Source organism: Fukomys damarensis, unplaced genomic scaffold, assembly GCF_012274545.1.
Source record: "Fukomys damarensis isolate Sample0158 unplaced genomic scaffold, DMR_v1.0_HiC HiC_scaffold_16, whole genome shotgun sequence".
NCBI classification, from domain to species: Eukaryota; Metazoa; Chordata; class Mammalia; order Rodentia; family Bathyergidae; genus Fukomys; species Fukomys damarensis.
Genome location: NW_022900928.1, coordinates 107,264,494 through 107,277,585, shown reverse-complemented (window position 1 = coordinate 107,277,585; position 13,092 = coordinate 107,264,494). Strand labels below are relative to the sequence as shown.

Genomic DNA, 13,092 nt, shown 5'->3' with positions numbered 1-13,092 from the left:
CCTCCACCTCAATAACTGTGTGGCATTCTTTCCTGAGAGACTCAGGGAAGGTGATCTTGAACATTATTTCTGGAGTCAATCACTTCTCTGACATGAAAAGTAAAGAATTTCTGGCAAAGCAAATTGAATACAAAACAAAACTATATACATATATATATATATATATATATACATACATATATATATACATACATATATATATATATATATATTCTAGAAAGAATCAAGAATTAGAATGACTAATAACTGAGTCACTGGATTAAAGGACTAAAAGAATATAAGTAATTAACCCTAATGGAAGGAATTGCATGGGCAAAAAGATTAATTAAGGAATAAGAAAGGAGTATTTAAAATCTAAAAGCTTCCCTGGTCCTGATGAATTTACTGCTGAATTCTACAAAAAATTTAATGCCACTCCTCCTCAAACTCTTTAATGAAATTGAAAGGAAAGTAATACTCCCGCATTAATTCCTGGAAGTAAGCATCACCCTGATTCCAAAACCAGAGAAGGAGACTGGATAAAGATGTGGTTTTTCTACAAAATGGAGTAGTACTTAACCATAAAGAGTGAGAAACTACAGATATTTATAGCTAAATGAATGCACATTAAGGCTTTTAAGTGAAATAACTAGGACACACTGGAGCAAATACCAAATAGTTTCTCTAGTGTGAAAAACTAAAAGTGTAAATAAGGTTCATATGGTATAATTGATAGTGTGAAAAAAGCAAGAAAATGTCTAAAGGAGAAGGGAAAGTGGGAAGGGTAGGGGAAAGGAAATAAGGAAAAAGAAAAAATATTAAAAAAGAAAAAATGGAAACAAAGTCTTTGTAAATAGGGAAGGATGAAGGGGGTGAAGGGAGGGCAGAGGGATGGGGAAAAAATAAGAACCAAGATACATCATGTAAAGGTACAAGATCCCAATGTTGAATGTAACTGTATTGTTTACCTTAAATGTACCAATGAACTTAATGAAAAAAAAAAACAAACCCCCAGAAGGATCCAACCAAAAAGGAAAATTACAGACCAGTCTCCTTAATGAACATAGATGCAAAAATACTTGATAAGATATTGGCAAACAGAAGGCAGCAAATCATCAAGACAGTTATATTCCATGACTAAGTCAAATTCATTCCAGGGATACAGGAATGATTCAACATGTGCATATAAAGAAACGTAATATACCATATTAACAGGGCCAAGGACAAAAACTATAAAATCTTCTCAAAAGATGCAGAAGAAGCATTTGACAAGGTCCAACACCCATTCATGATTAAAAAAAAAAAAAACCTACAGATAATTGGGATAGATGATCTTTATCTCAATCTGATAAAAGCCATCTAGGACAAACCAACAACCAACATCATACTAAATGGACAAACACTGAAAGCTTTCACTCTAAAATCAAGAACAAGACAAATATGTCCACTGTCACCACTTTGTTCAATATAGTCCTGGAAACACTAGCTAGAGCAATTAGATTAAAAAAAAAAAAAAAAAAGAGGAATAAGTTCAGGAAAGGAAGAAGTTAAATTATCATTATTTGCAGATGACTTGACACTCTGCATACAAGACTCAAAAAATTCCACCAAAAGACTTTTAGATTTGATAACCAAATTTAGTGGTGTAACGGGTACAAAGTCAACACACAAAAGTCAATAGCCTTCCTGTACATGAATGACAGACTCATGGAGAGAGAAATTAGAGAATCCCTTTCATGATAGCATCCAAAACAATGAAATACCTAGGAATCAATCTAATGATGGAAGTAAATGACCATGATAGTGAAAACCACAGTACTTTGAAAAAGGACATTGAAGGAGATTTCAGAAAATGGAAAGATGTCCCTTGTACTTGGATAGGAAGAACCACGATAGTGAAAAAGGCCCTACTTCCAAAATTGTTATACAGGTTTAATTCAATCCCAATCAAAATCCTAACAGCATATCTCACTGAATTAGAAAAAACAATCCTAAAATTCACCTGGAACCAAATGAGTCCGAGATACCAAAGACAATTCTGGGCAACAAATGCAAAGCAGGAGGGATCACAATCTCTCACTTGAAAGCTACTGTGATAAAAACAGCATGGTACTGGCAAAAGAATGGACCTGAGCATCAATAGAACAGACCAGAGGATGTACAAACAACTCCAGACACACTAAAAAGCCTTATCTTCAACAAAGGAGATAATCTTCACTAGAAGAACCATAGCCTCTTTAATAAGTGATCCTCTAAACACTGGCTCCCCCCGCCCCGCTTTTTCTTTTCTCTTTTTTTTTTTTTTGGTACCAGAGATCAAACTTGGGTCCTTGCACTTGCAAGGCAGGTGCTGGAACCACTAAGTGCCCTTCCTCTCTTTTTTTATTGGTACATTTTTACAGTACAGTTACATTCATCATTGGGATCTTGTACCTTTATGTATCTTGGTTCTTATTTTTTCCCCATTCCCCTGTCCTCTCTTCACCCCCTCCACCTTTTTTTCTTTTCCCTTCTTAGCTTTCCCCTACCCCTCCCACTTCCCCTGCACCTTTAGACATTTTTTCCTATTACACAATATCAATTATACATTTTGATTCTTATTTACACTTTTAGTTTATCACACCAGAGGAATTATTCAGTATTTACACATGTATGTTCTATTAAATTTCACTTAAGAGCATGTCCTCAATGTGCATCCACTTATAAATGGATATATACTTATAAATGGTATAAATGTCTTTAGTTTCTCATTCTTTATGGCTGAGTAGTACTCCACTTTATAAATAGAACACATTTTCTTTATGCAGTCTCCAGTTGATGGGCAATTAGACTTTTTCCAACTTTTAGCTATTACAAACTGTGCTGCTAAAAACATGGGTGCACATATATCACTTTGGTATGATTCTTTTAATTCTTTTGGGAAGATACCCAGCAAGGGAATATCTGGGGACCTCTAATCCTAGTATTTTGAGGTATCTTCGTATTGATTTCTATAGTGGTTGCACCATTCTGCACTCTTACTATCAATGGAGAAGGATTCCTTTCTCTCCACAATCCCACCAACATTTGTTATTGGTTCATTTCTTGATAGAAGCAATTCTTCCTAGGCTGAGGTGGAATCTGTGTCTCTAGAATGACCAGTTGTGTTGAACATTTTTTCATATGTTTATCTGCTGTTTTTACTTTTTTGTTTGAGAAACGTCTGTTCATTTTCAGATGCCCATTTTAAAATTGGGATTATAAATTTGGGGGTCTTTTTTTTTTTTTTTTTTTTTTTTTTTTTTTTTTTTTTTTTGTTCTTTATATATTCTGGATAGTAGACCTTTGTCTGAGGAATAGCTGGTAAAAAAATTTTCCCACATTGTATATTGTCTCTTAGCTCTGTTGGTGGTTTCTCTTGCAGTGCAGAAGCTTTTTTAAAAAGATGAGATCCCAGTTGTTGATACTTTGTGCTAGTACCCATGCTACTGAAGATTTATTCATGAAGACTTGTCCTATGTCAATGTCTTCAAGAGTTCTACCTAACTTATCTTCCAGCAAATTTACTATTTCAGTTTTAATACTTAGAACTTTAATCCACTTGTTTTTTAGTTTAGTGCATGGTAAAATATAGGGGTCTAATTCTAATTTTTGGAAAATTGAAATCCATTTTTTCCAGCACCATTTATTAAAGAGGCTATCTTTCCTCCTGTGAGGAAGGTTGGCTCCTTTGTCAAAGATGAGGTAGCTGAGTATGTCTGGCGTTGTTTCTCCATCTTCTAATCTATTCCACTGATCCTTGGGGCTGTTTCTTTGCCAGTACCATGCTGTTCTTATCACAGTGACTTTGTAGTATAGTTTCAGGTTGGGGATTGTGATACCCCTGCCATGTCGCTGTTGACTAGAATTGCTTTTTTTGCTACTCTAGGTCTCTTCTGGTTCCAAATGCGTTTTTGGATTGTTTTCTCTAGTTCAGTGAAATATACTGTTGGGATTTCAATCAGGATTGCATTGAATCTATATAGCAGTTTTGGAAGTATGGCCATTTTCACTATATTCATTCTTCCTACCCAGGAACAAGAGTTGTCTTTCCATTTTCTTATATCCTCTTCAATCTCTGGCTTCTCACATGCTGAAGATTGAAAATGTCTCTCACCATGCACTAACCTAAAATAAAAATGTATTCAAGATATAAATATTAAAAACAAAAACACTAGATCTGCCGGGTGAGAGAATAGGTAGAACAATTGAGGACATAGGAGTAGGCAAATATTTCATGAACAAAACCTAGATCTCATGGGAAGCACTACAAAGAATCAACAGCTGGGACCTCATCTCATTAAAAATCTTTTGCACAGCAAGAGAAACCACCACAAGAGTGAAGAGACAACCCAAAGAGTGGGAAATGATTTTTACCAGCTGTTCATCAGATAAGGAACTTATATAGAATATATAAAGAACTCAAAACTATCAGACTCCCAGATTTAAAGATCCAGTCCAAAAATGGGCATCTGAAACGAACAGACATTTCTCAGATGGAGAACTAGAAATGGCAAATAAATATATGAAAACATATTCATCATCACTGGTCATTCAAGAGATGCAAATTAAAACAATGCTGAGATTCCATCTCACTCCAGAAAGAATGGCTTTTATGAAGAAATCAACCAATAACAAATGCTGAAGGGAGCTGTGGGGGAAAAGGACCCTTCTCCACTGTTGCTGGAGGTGTAGACTGGTGCAACCACTGTAGAAATCACTGTGGAGATTGCTCAAGAAACTAAAACTACAGGTTCCATTTGACCCAACTGTACCTCTTCTTGGTATCTTCCCCACAGAAAAGCATCCTATCGCAGTGATATGCACACACTCATGTGTGTAGATGCACAGTTTGTAATACCTAAATCTTGGAAACAGCACAAATGCTTATCAACAGATGAGGGGATTAAGAAGATGTGGGGTTTTTTTTAAATATACAATGGAGTACTATAGCTAAATGGATGGACCTTAAGACCATACTCTGATAAATCAGAAACATGTGTTTAAGTACCACATTGTTTCTCTGGTGTGAGAAACTGAATGTGGAAATAAAGACTAAGATATATAATGGGTGTTGGCAAATAAAAAAGTAAAAATGGGAAGGGGAACAAAGGAGGAGGGAGGGAGGGAGGAAAGGACAAAGAAAAAAGTGAAAATAGCCGGGAAAATGGAAACAAAGCTTTTTTAAGTAAGGAGGGGAAGAAAGGTTGAACAGAAGGAAGGAGAATGGGATAAATAAAAATCAAGGTGTATCATGTATAAGTACAAATTTCCTGTGATGATTATTATGCATATCTACAATGTAATAATAAAATGAATTTTAAAATTGAAAATAAATATATGCTCCCAATGGTATACAGATATTGACAAAATGAAGAAATTAGGGTTAAATGTTGGTAGTGGTCTGCAAATGAGGTAAGATGAAAGAAAAGCCAATATCCTGACTCCTTCAGATAAACAACATACTTCATTCAGAGTCGTAAAGGACACCTGAGTTCTGAACATAAGTGTATTCCTGAGGGCTGGAATGATTACTGGAATGACACACCAGACTCAATTCACCCTATTATTTCCTGGGGAGGTGGCAAGGACAGCTAAGTGTTTCAGACTGTAAGCTCCCCATGTCCCACAGACTCTTTCCCTGCTCTCTGCTTCCCAGTTCTCATTGCTGATTGAAACTCTCCATCTTTCATCTGTCTAATATTCCTAAAAGGAAAATATTACCCGGAGTCATGTGAGTCTCTTGATTAATAGCAATTTGCTTGGCTTGAAAGATGTATAGGATATTAATACAGCCCACTTCTAGATGTGTCTGGTAGAGACATGGGAGTGTTACCTGAGGGAGCATGTCTGGCCTCTGGTCCCTTCCTCTCAGACTCTTTCCCTGCTCTCTGCTTCCCAGTTCTCATAAAATACTTACTTTTCTTTATTTCTATTCAGCATGATGTGTCTGCGTTGAAGACAATCACAGACTGAAATATTTGAAGCAATAATACAAAACACAAATTTTTTTTATTCTTTAAAACACAGTCTCACTATGTAGTTCAGACTGGCCTTGAACTCACTATGCAGCCTAGACTGGTCTGGAACTTACAGTGATCCTCCTGCCTGAGCCTCCCAAGTGCTGAGATTACAGGCATGCACCACCTCACCTAGCTCAAAATAAATCTTTTTTTTTTAAGAAAATAAAAAGAAATGAAGGAAGGAAGGAAGGAAGGAAGGAAAGAAAGAAAGAAAGAAAGAAAGAAAGAAAGAAAGAAAGAAAGAAAGAAAGAGAGAAAGAGAAAAGAATAAGAATACCAGGGTTTTTCCCCCAATGATATAGAATAGAGTAGAATACAATACAATACAATAGAAAAAAGAGATAAGTAATAAATTTTTTTGAGAAGATGAAAGCAAAAATAGATTAGAAAGGGTGTATTATTTCATTTCCTTTGTATGTACACAAGTGCACATACTGAGCTGTAACATAGAGTGCATATTCTACTGTGGCTCCTATTCCACAACATTTGAAAAACACTGATTTAGAGTATCTCACAGGCTCGTGACTATATTCTAAACTCAACATGTTTTGTTTAATTTTGGTTTCAGAACATAAAGATAGTGTATATTCCAGCATCACCTTAGATGAAGATCTTAATACAAGGTGAGTCAGTGGAGCTACAGTGGATCTTCAGAGCGCTCGTGCTTCATATTGTCTACTTGTAGAGAATATTATAGTCAGAAGAAATGGCCAGAACCTGAAATGAGTTTGTGTGTTTGTTTGTTTTTTGGTTCCAGGGATCAAACTTGGGACCTTGTTCTTACAAGGCAGGTGGTGGCACCACTGAGCTAAATCCCTGGCCCTGAAATGAGTTTTAAATAATTTTGGTCTCTTTCTTTTTTTCTTTTCTCTCCCTCCCTCCATTCTTTTCTCTCTTTTCAGTATTTTGAACCCAGGGCCTTCACTCCAAACTACATGTCCAACCCTTTTCTTACTTTTTATTTTGAGACAGGGTCTCACTAAATAGCTAAGTCACTAGAGTGGAGCTCAAATGTGTAACCCTCCTGCTTCAGTCCACCAGAGTGCTAATATTACAAAAATGAGCCACCAACCCTGGCTGAATCTTTTCTTTTACTTCATAAACACTCTGAAAGAGGGATAAAAGTTGTAATACAGTAATTTTAATACTGAGGTTGCTTCCATGTCTTACTTCAAACTCTCCCAAAACGATTTAACTTCACCCCTAGCCCTTCCCCTTTTTTACTTAATCCTTTATTATATACCCCCACATAGTCATTGTGACAGGAGAAGAATCTTCTCAGAAGGTGCATGAGAAGAAAAGACAGAACCCTTGTGGAATTCCCTTGAACAAGGAAATCTGGAGATTCTCTCCCTCCCTCCCTCTCTCTCTCTCTCTCTCTTTCTCGCTGTGTGTGTTTGTATGTGTGTGTTTGGACTTAAAACTATAGGCACACTATTCACACTTATGACCTGCCACTCAGACTGATGACTCATTTTTTTCCCTTTTGGCACAGTTCTGCACATCTCATTTATACAGCCTCTATGTCTTTTTTTTGTTGTACAGTACACCTTGTTTATACAATACCTTAATTTTTGCTGATTGTACATTACAGTACTATTTTGTATGTTCTGTTACACATTATAATCTGTGTGTAAGAGTTATGCAAATAAAAAAGTCATCAAGTTGGAGTTTCTTTTGACCATTTCTTTGTTCTGAATATTGTCATGTAATACTATATACCAGTGATATTGAACTTTTAGAGGCTGAGTGCATAAACTGTAACCCAAAACCCACTTATTTATCTCCAAGAACCAACACTGCAGTTAAGGCTGAATACTGAAGTTTTAGTTTAGAAAATAACAATTCATACATTGACATTATTTTGTCTTAAAAGAAAAACAATAACGGAGCTTTCAGTGATACATAAAGCTTTTTATTGAAAGGTAAGTTTGCATTTGGTGTGCTTTTGCACAATTCATGTGATCTTTGCTGTTGTATGATGCTTGATAATTTGTCAAACCTTGGCTGAGGCCACTTGCCTTGCATGCCAATAGAGAGAGCTCTGTGTGCTGCAGCAGCATGCATGCCATAGATTTGTCACCACCACTGTATACAACTCCTCATTCAACAACCAGCTCAGTTTACTGCCTAGTCACAGGAACAAAACTCAGTCATTAAGGATTGTCTGTACTTGTGAATATTTATGTAGAGGTTTGGACTGAGACTTCATGAAAAAGTGGCTTAAGATCTTGAAAATTCTAAGAAAACAAGGCTTTCTGAGAAACAATAGAGGTATCTTGATCACATTCTTCATTGTTTGGACGAAATACCTAATATACATAACCTAAAAAAGGAGAAGTTTATTTTGGCTCATGGTGTTAGAAGTCAGCATGATTGCCTGGCTCCAAGGCAGAAAACAGCAAGGCAAAAGGGCATAACATAGGAAAGCTGCTCACATCATGATAACCAGGAAACAGAGAGCAAAGGGAGGCATCAGGAAGAGAGACATACACTTCCACATTATGTCCCCAGTGATCTGCCTCTTCTAACCAGGCTCCACCTCCTAACAGCAAGACAGCTATATCATCCACAGGATTCAATCACTTTCCAAAAGCACCACCTGTGAATGAGGTAGTCTGGAGGACTTTCTTGATCCAAGACATAACATTCCACCCTGACCCCCAAAAGGTTCATGCAAAATGCATTTAGTCCATCTTTAAGACTCACCAAAGTTTTAACAGTTCCAAGTCCAAAGTCTCATCTGAGATTCAAGGTAAACTCTTAGCTATGAACCCCTGTAAAAATCAAAGAGAAAGTGGCACAGTGTAAACATTCCCATTCCAAAAGGGAAAAAGAGGATAGAAAAGAATCAGACTAACACAAGACTGAAACCCAGCAGGACAAACATTAAGTCTTGTAGTTCCATGTCCAGCATCTGGGACAAAGATGTGAGCTCCAAAGGGTTTGAGAGGCCTTGCTTCATGTGCTGCTATCTCAAAGGCACACTGCCTGGCCTTCCAAGTCTTCTTTTGAAATCCAGGTGAAAGTCTTCTTGACCCCACAACTTTTGTATTCTGCCTATCTGTAAAACTAGTACAATATGGATGATGCCAAAGTCTGCTACCAGTTTGACCTAGGCCCCCTAGACTCATAGCTGTAGCATTCTCTGATTGCCTTGATGACTATGCACTGTGAAACAAATACTGCAAAACCAAATTACAAGTAGGGTATTTTTGGACTCTCTTCTTAAAGCAAAGTCTTTCAATTTAGACCCTTGGGCTTGCAAAGGGTTGGGTCTTGCTGCTTTCTGGGATACCCTCAGGGCACCCTATCAATTGTCCTAATACAAAGTATTTGGCTTCTTTTTACTATGAATCTTTTTTCTTAGGCTCTCCTTGATGAAAACTTCACAGGCTCCAAATTTATAGGCACTTCCTTTCTGGTAAAACTCAAAACTTTTCAAATCACTCAGCTGTTAGTTGCTCTTGATTCTCAGTGTAGAGATGATTAAAAGCAATAAGCAGTATGCATAATATAGCCTAAACATTGGGCTGCCTTGAAATTTTCCTCACCAGAATAATTACTCCACTATCCTTAACCACTTACCAGTCCATTTATCTAAATATAGGGTAATCAAAAATTGTGTATTTTTGTTAATTTTTATAAGATAATATAACAGGAAATAAAAATTTACTCAGTACAAGAATCAACTAGTAGAAATGACCTTCCTGAAAAATGCTCAGGATACTCAGTACATAAACAAATATGCTCCCCTAGTGATGCTTGGGGTAAACAAGTAATTAACCTCAGTCTCTCACAAACTCTCCAGACATAAATAAAATGTAGACAAATTCCTGCCAAAGCATAACACATGAGCTGGAGTCCAACTGCCAGTGGAGTCCTTGTTCCCAAATGAAACCTTCTGACCTTGGTCTTTATTCTCTGCTTTTTAAATCAATATTTTGGTCTTCTGAGATCCAACAAGAATATCCCATCAAGCTCAATTTACAACATTCTGGGCCTTCTCTAGCCAACATCTCCACACTCCTCCTGCAAACCAGTTCAAAGGCTTCTAAACCACATGCTCAAGTACAGTCACAGCAGTGATCCCACTCCTGGTACCAATTAGTCAATTTCCTCATCACTGGGGCAAAATATTCAACATCCACAATTTAAAGGAGGAAAGGTCTATTTTGGCTAACAGTTTCAGAAGTCTGTCCTTGAATGGTCATCTGACTCAAGGCAGAAAACATCATGGAAAAGTGACAGTGAAGGAAAGGTGCTCACATCATGGTATTCAGGAAACAGAGAAAAGAGGAGTCAGAAAGGGAGATATACCCTTCCAGGTTATGCTCCAGTGACCCACTTCTTCTGCCTTACTTCCTAACAGCAAATCAGCTATATTGTGCCTATGATTTACCTTCCAAAAGCCCTGCCTATATGAGTACATGAGGCCTTTGGGTGATATTTTCACCACAAGCCATAATGGTAGGACAAAGTAAGAAAAACTTCAAACATTGATGTGCTTTAAATATTAAAACCTAGCCTTTTAATTCTCTGCTTGCTGCAATGGATTCTTTAGATCTGATTCCTCAAACCCTCTCTGGGCAGTTAAAGATTCAAGAATATCTAAATAGTAGGCAGGTTATAGACAAAACATTAATGAGGATTTTTCTTGTTCTACAAACAAAACTAAATAGTATATCACATGCCTTTGCAGTATATCTCCTTACACACACACATACACACACACACACGCACACACACACAAACACACACACACACGACCACTACATTCACAGGCCTTGGCCTGGCTTGTCCACTCTCCTGGAACCTAGCTTTCCACTTTTATAACCAAGTCTCTAACAGCCTCTAATTCTTCCATCAGAATAGTTACATAAGTAAAGCAATGAACAAAAATTCATTTGCAAGGCCAAATTTTCAAAGTATGTACCTGAGTTTTCCCAATATTTTATGAAAACAAGGCTGATGTAGATTTTTGTAGTTGACCAATCCAGATAATCACCCATGCTCCACACTTATTTAAATGTCCAATAAAATTAACACAGTGCAGTGGACCTTTCATTTAGAAAGTCTTTAGAATGATGGGCTCAGAATGACTGGGTCTAACTGTGGAGAATTATAATTAGTGCATTGAGAAACAGCAGGACCAGAGACAAAACAGAGATGAAAATATAGCTGCATACAGAATTCAGAACAATATGCAAAGAAGCCAAAAGATACTGCACATAACAATATCACGAGGTCAGAAGAGGTCAGAATTGTGCTTGCTATACGAAAATATATAAGGATGGCTTCATGGTTTTATTTCCCATAGAACCTTACATGTTCACTTCCTCAGCCATTGAATGAGAGTGATTACAGGAACCCAGTAAACAAAGAGGAGTTAAAAAAAAAAGCTAATAAAAACAGGAACTACTAATATATATGTTAATAGTTACATCTCTTCATTTTTCTTTCTTTTACAGACCTTGAAGGCAAAACTGCAAGGCACTAACAGATGTAGTTGGACCAAATCTAAAGTTATTTGTCAAATAATAAATACAGAGATACCTATAAATAGCTGTATTTAGGGAGGAATAACTGGAGATTTACTTCAACCTCAGATAATGTTCTAAGCAATTAAATATTTTTGTGACAACAAAAAAGTCAGAATTCAGTCATTTTATGTTACCTATATCCACTCCTGTGTTTATTACTTTATTTTCTCAAAAATAGTTTGGTATCGATTGCTATTTTAAAAATTACATTAAAAAAGAGTTGTCAGTCTTTGCTTCTTTTTCTGAGAGACCTATTTCTTTCCACCAGCCATTCCTCACATTTGACCACATGTTCACACCACCTCAGCCTCAACCAAGTGGGCTACAATGAAGAAGAAACAATCTTTTTTCTTCTCTCTCCCTCCCCACTCCCTCCCCTTCCCCCTCTCTTCCCCCTCCCCCTTTGTCTCCCTCTCTCTCTCTCACACACATACATGGTTGAGTGAGTTGGTGTCTGAGTCAGGTTAGTATTAATGAACTAGAAAAAAATTGTAGTGAATTAGAGAAAAATTATAGGGTTCTGCTGTGACATGTTCAGGCCTGGTCAGGTTTACCAACTTCCAAAGACCTGGCTGGGTACTATTTTTCATATAAGTCTTTGCAACAAACTGAACTTTTACATTAACTTCAGTTGAGTAGGTTCCTATATCTTGACACCAGAGATGGACTGAATAAACTTAATTTTAAAGAAAAATACAATATTTTAAATATTTTATTTAAATTGTATTCCCTAAATAAGAATTAGTCTTTTATTAAAGCAGTACTAGTCAAACCAAAGTACTCATATTTTTAAGTTTAATAGGAACCCACAAAAATGCAAATTAGGAACTTTTAAAGATCAGGTCCAGTGGGCTGGGAATTTAGCTTAGCGGTTCTGCCTTACAAGCGGAAGGACCAAAGTTCATCCCCGGTACAAAAAAAAAAATCAGGGCCTCGGGAATTAGCTCAGTGATTCTGCTGCCTGCCTTGCAAGTGCAAGGTCCTGAGTTTGATTCCAGGTAGTACTAATAAGAAGAATAAGAATAATAAAATGAAACAGCACTGGAGCTTGTGAAAACCTCTATGCCAGGGATTTAGCTCAGTGTTTTCTGTTGCCTGCCTGTCAAGCGCAAGGACCCTAGTTTGATCCCCAGTACAAAAATAAATAAATACCCAGAAATCTTGCTAAAAAGCTTCAGCTGTCTGTGCTTTCTCTATATTTTTTAGTAACTCAAGGCATGAATTCTTTTTTTTTTAATTCATTGAGTTTATTAGTACATTTTAGGTATACATTATGATCACTTTAATCATTGGGAATTTGTACCTGTACATGATATATTTTGGTTCATATTTTTTTCTCATTATTCTTCCCTCCCTTCCACCCTCCCTATTTGCAGAAGCTTTGTTTACATTTTTCCTTCTTTTCTTATTTTTTTCTTTCCTTTCCTCTACCCCTCCCACCCACTCCCTTTACCTTTTCAACCTAATTCTTCCTATTTCTCAATATCTGTTACACATTTTGGTCCTTATTTACACTTTCAGTTTCTCAC

At 36.7% G+C, this 13,092-nt stretch overlaps 1 protein-coding gene across 3 annotated transcripts in view; it reads left to right on the top strand.

The window, feature by feature from the left end:
• Mdh1b (malate dehydrogenase 1B) overlaps positions 1 to 11,659 on the top strand; it is a 38,339-nt gene extending 26,680 nt beyond the window's left edge. The window contains exons 11-12 of one of the 3 annotated variants that reach the window (XM_010616094.3): positions 6,589 to 6,643; positions 11,492 to 11,563. In XM_010616094.3, coding sequence (XP_010614396.1) covers positions 6,589 to 6,643; positions 11,492 to 11,498 — 62 coding nt within the window. In that variant the 3' untranslated portion in view covers positions 11,499 to 11,563. Of the gene's footprint in view, positions 1 to 6,588; positions 6,644 to 7,273; positions 7,573 to 11,491 lie in introns of those variants that run through there. The other 2 variants (XM_010616093.3, XM_019206334.2) reach the window with 2 other exon arrangements.
• The last annotated feature ends 1,433 nt before the right edge of the window (positions 11,660 to 13,092 follow it).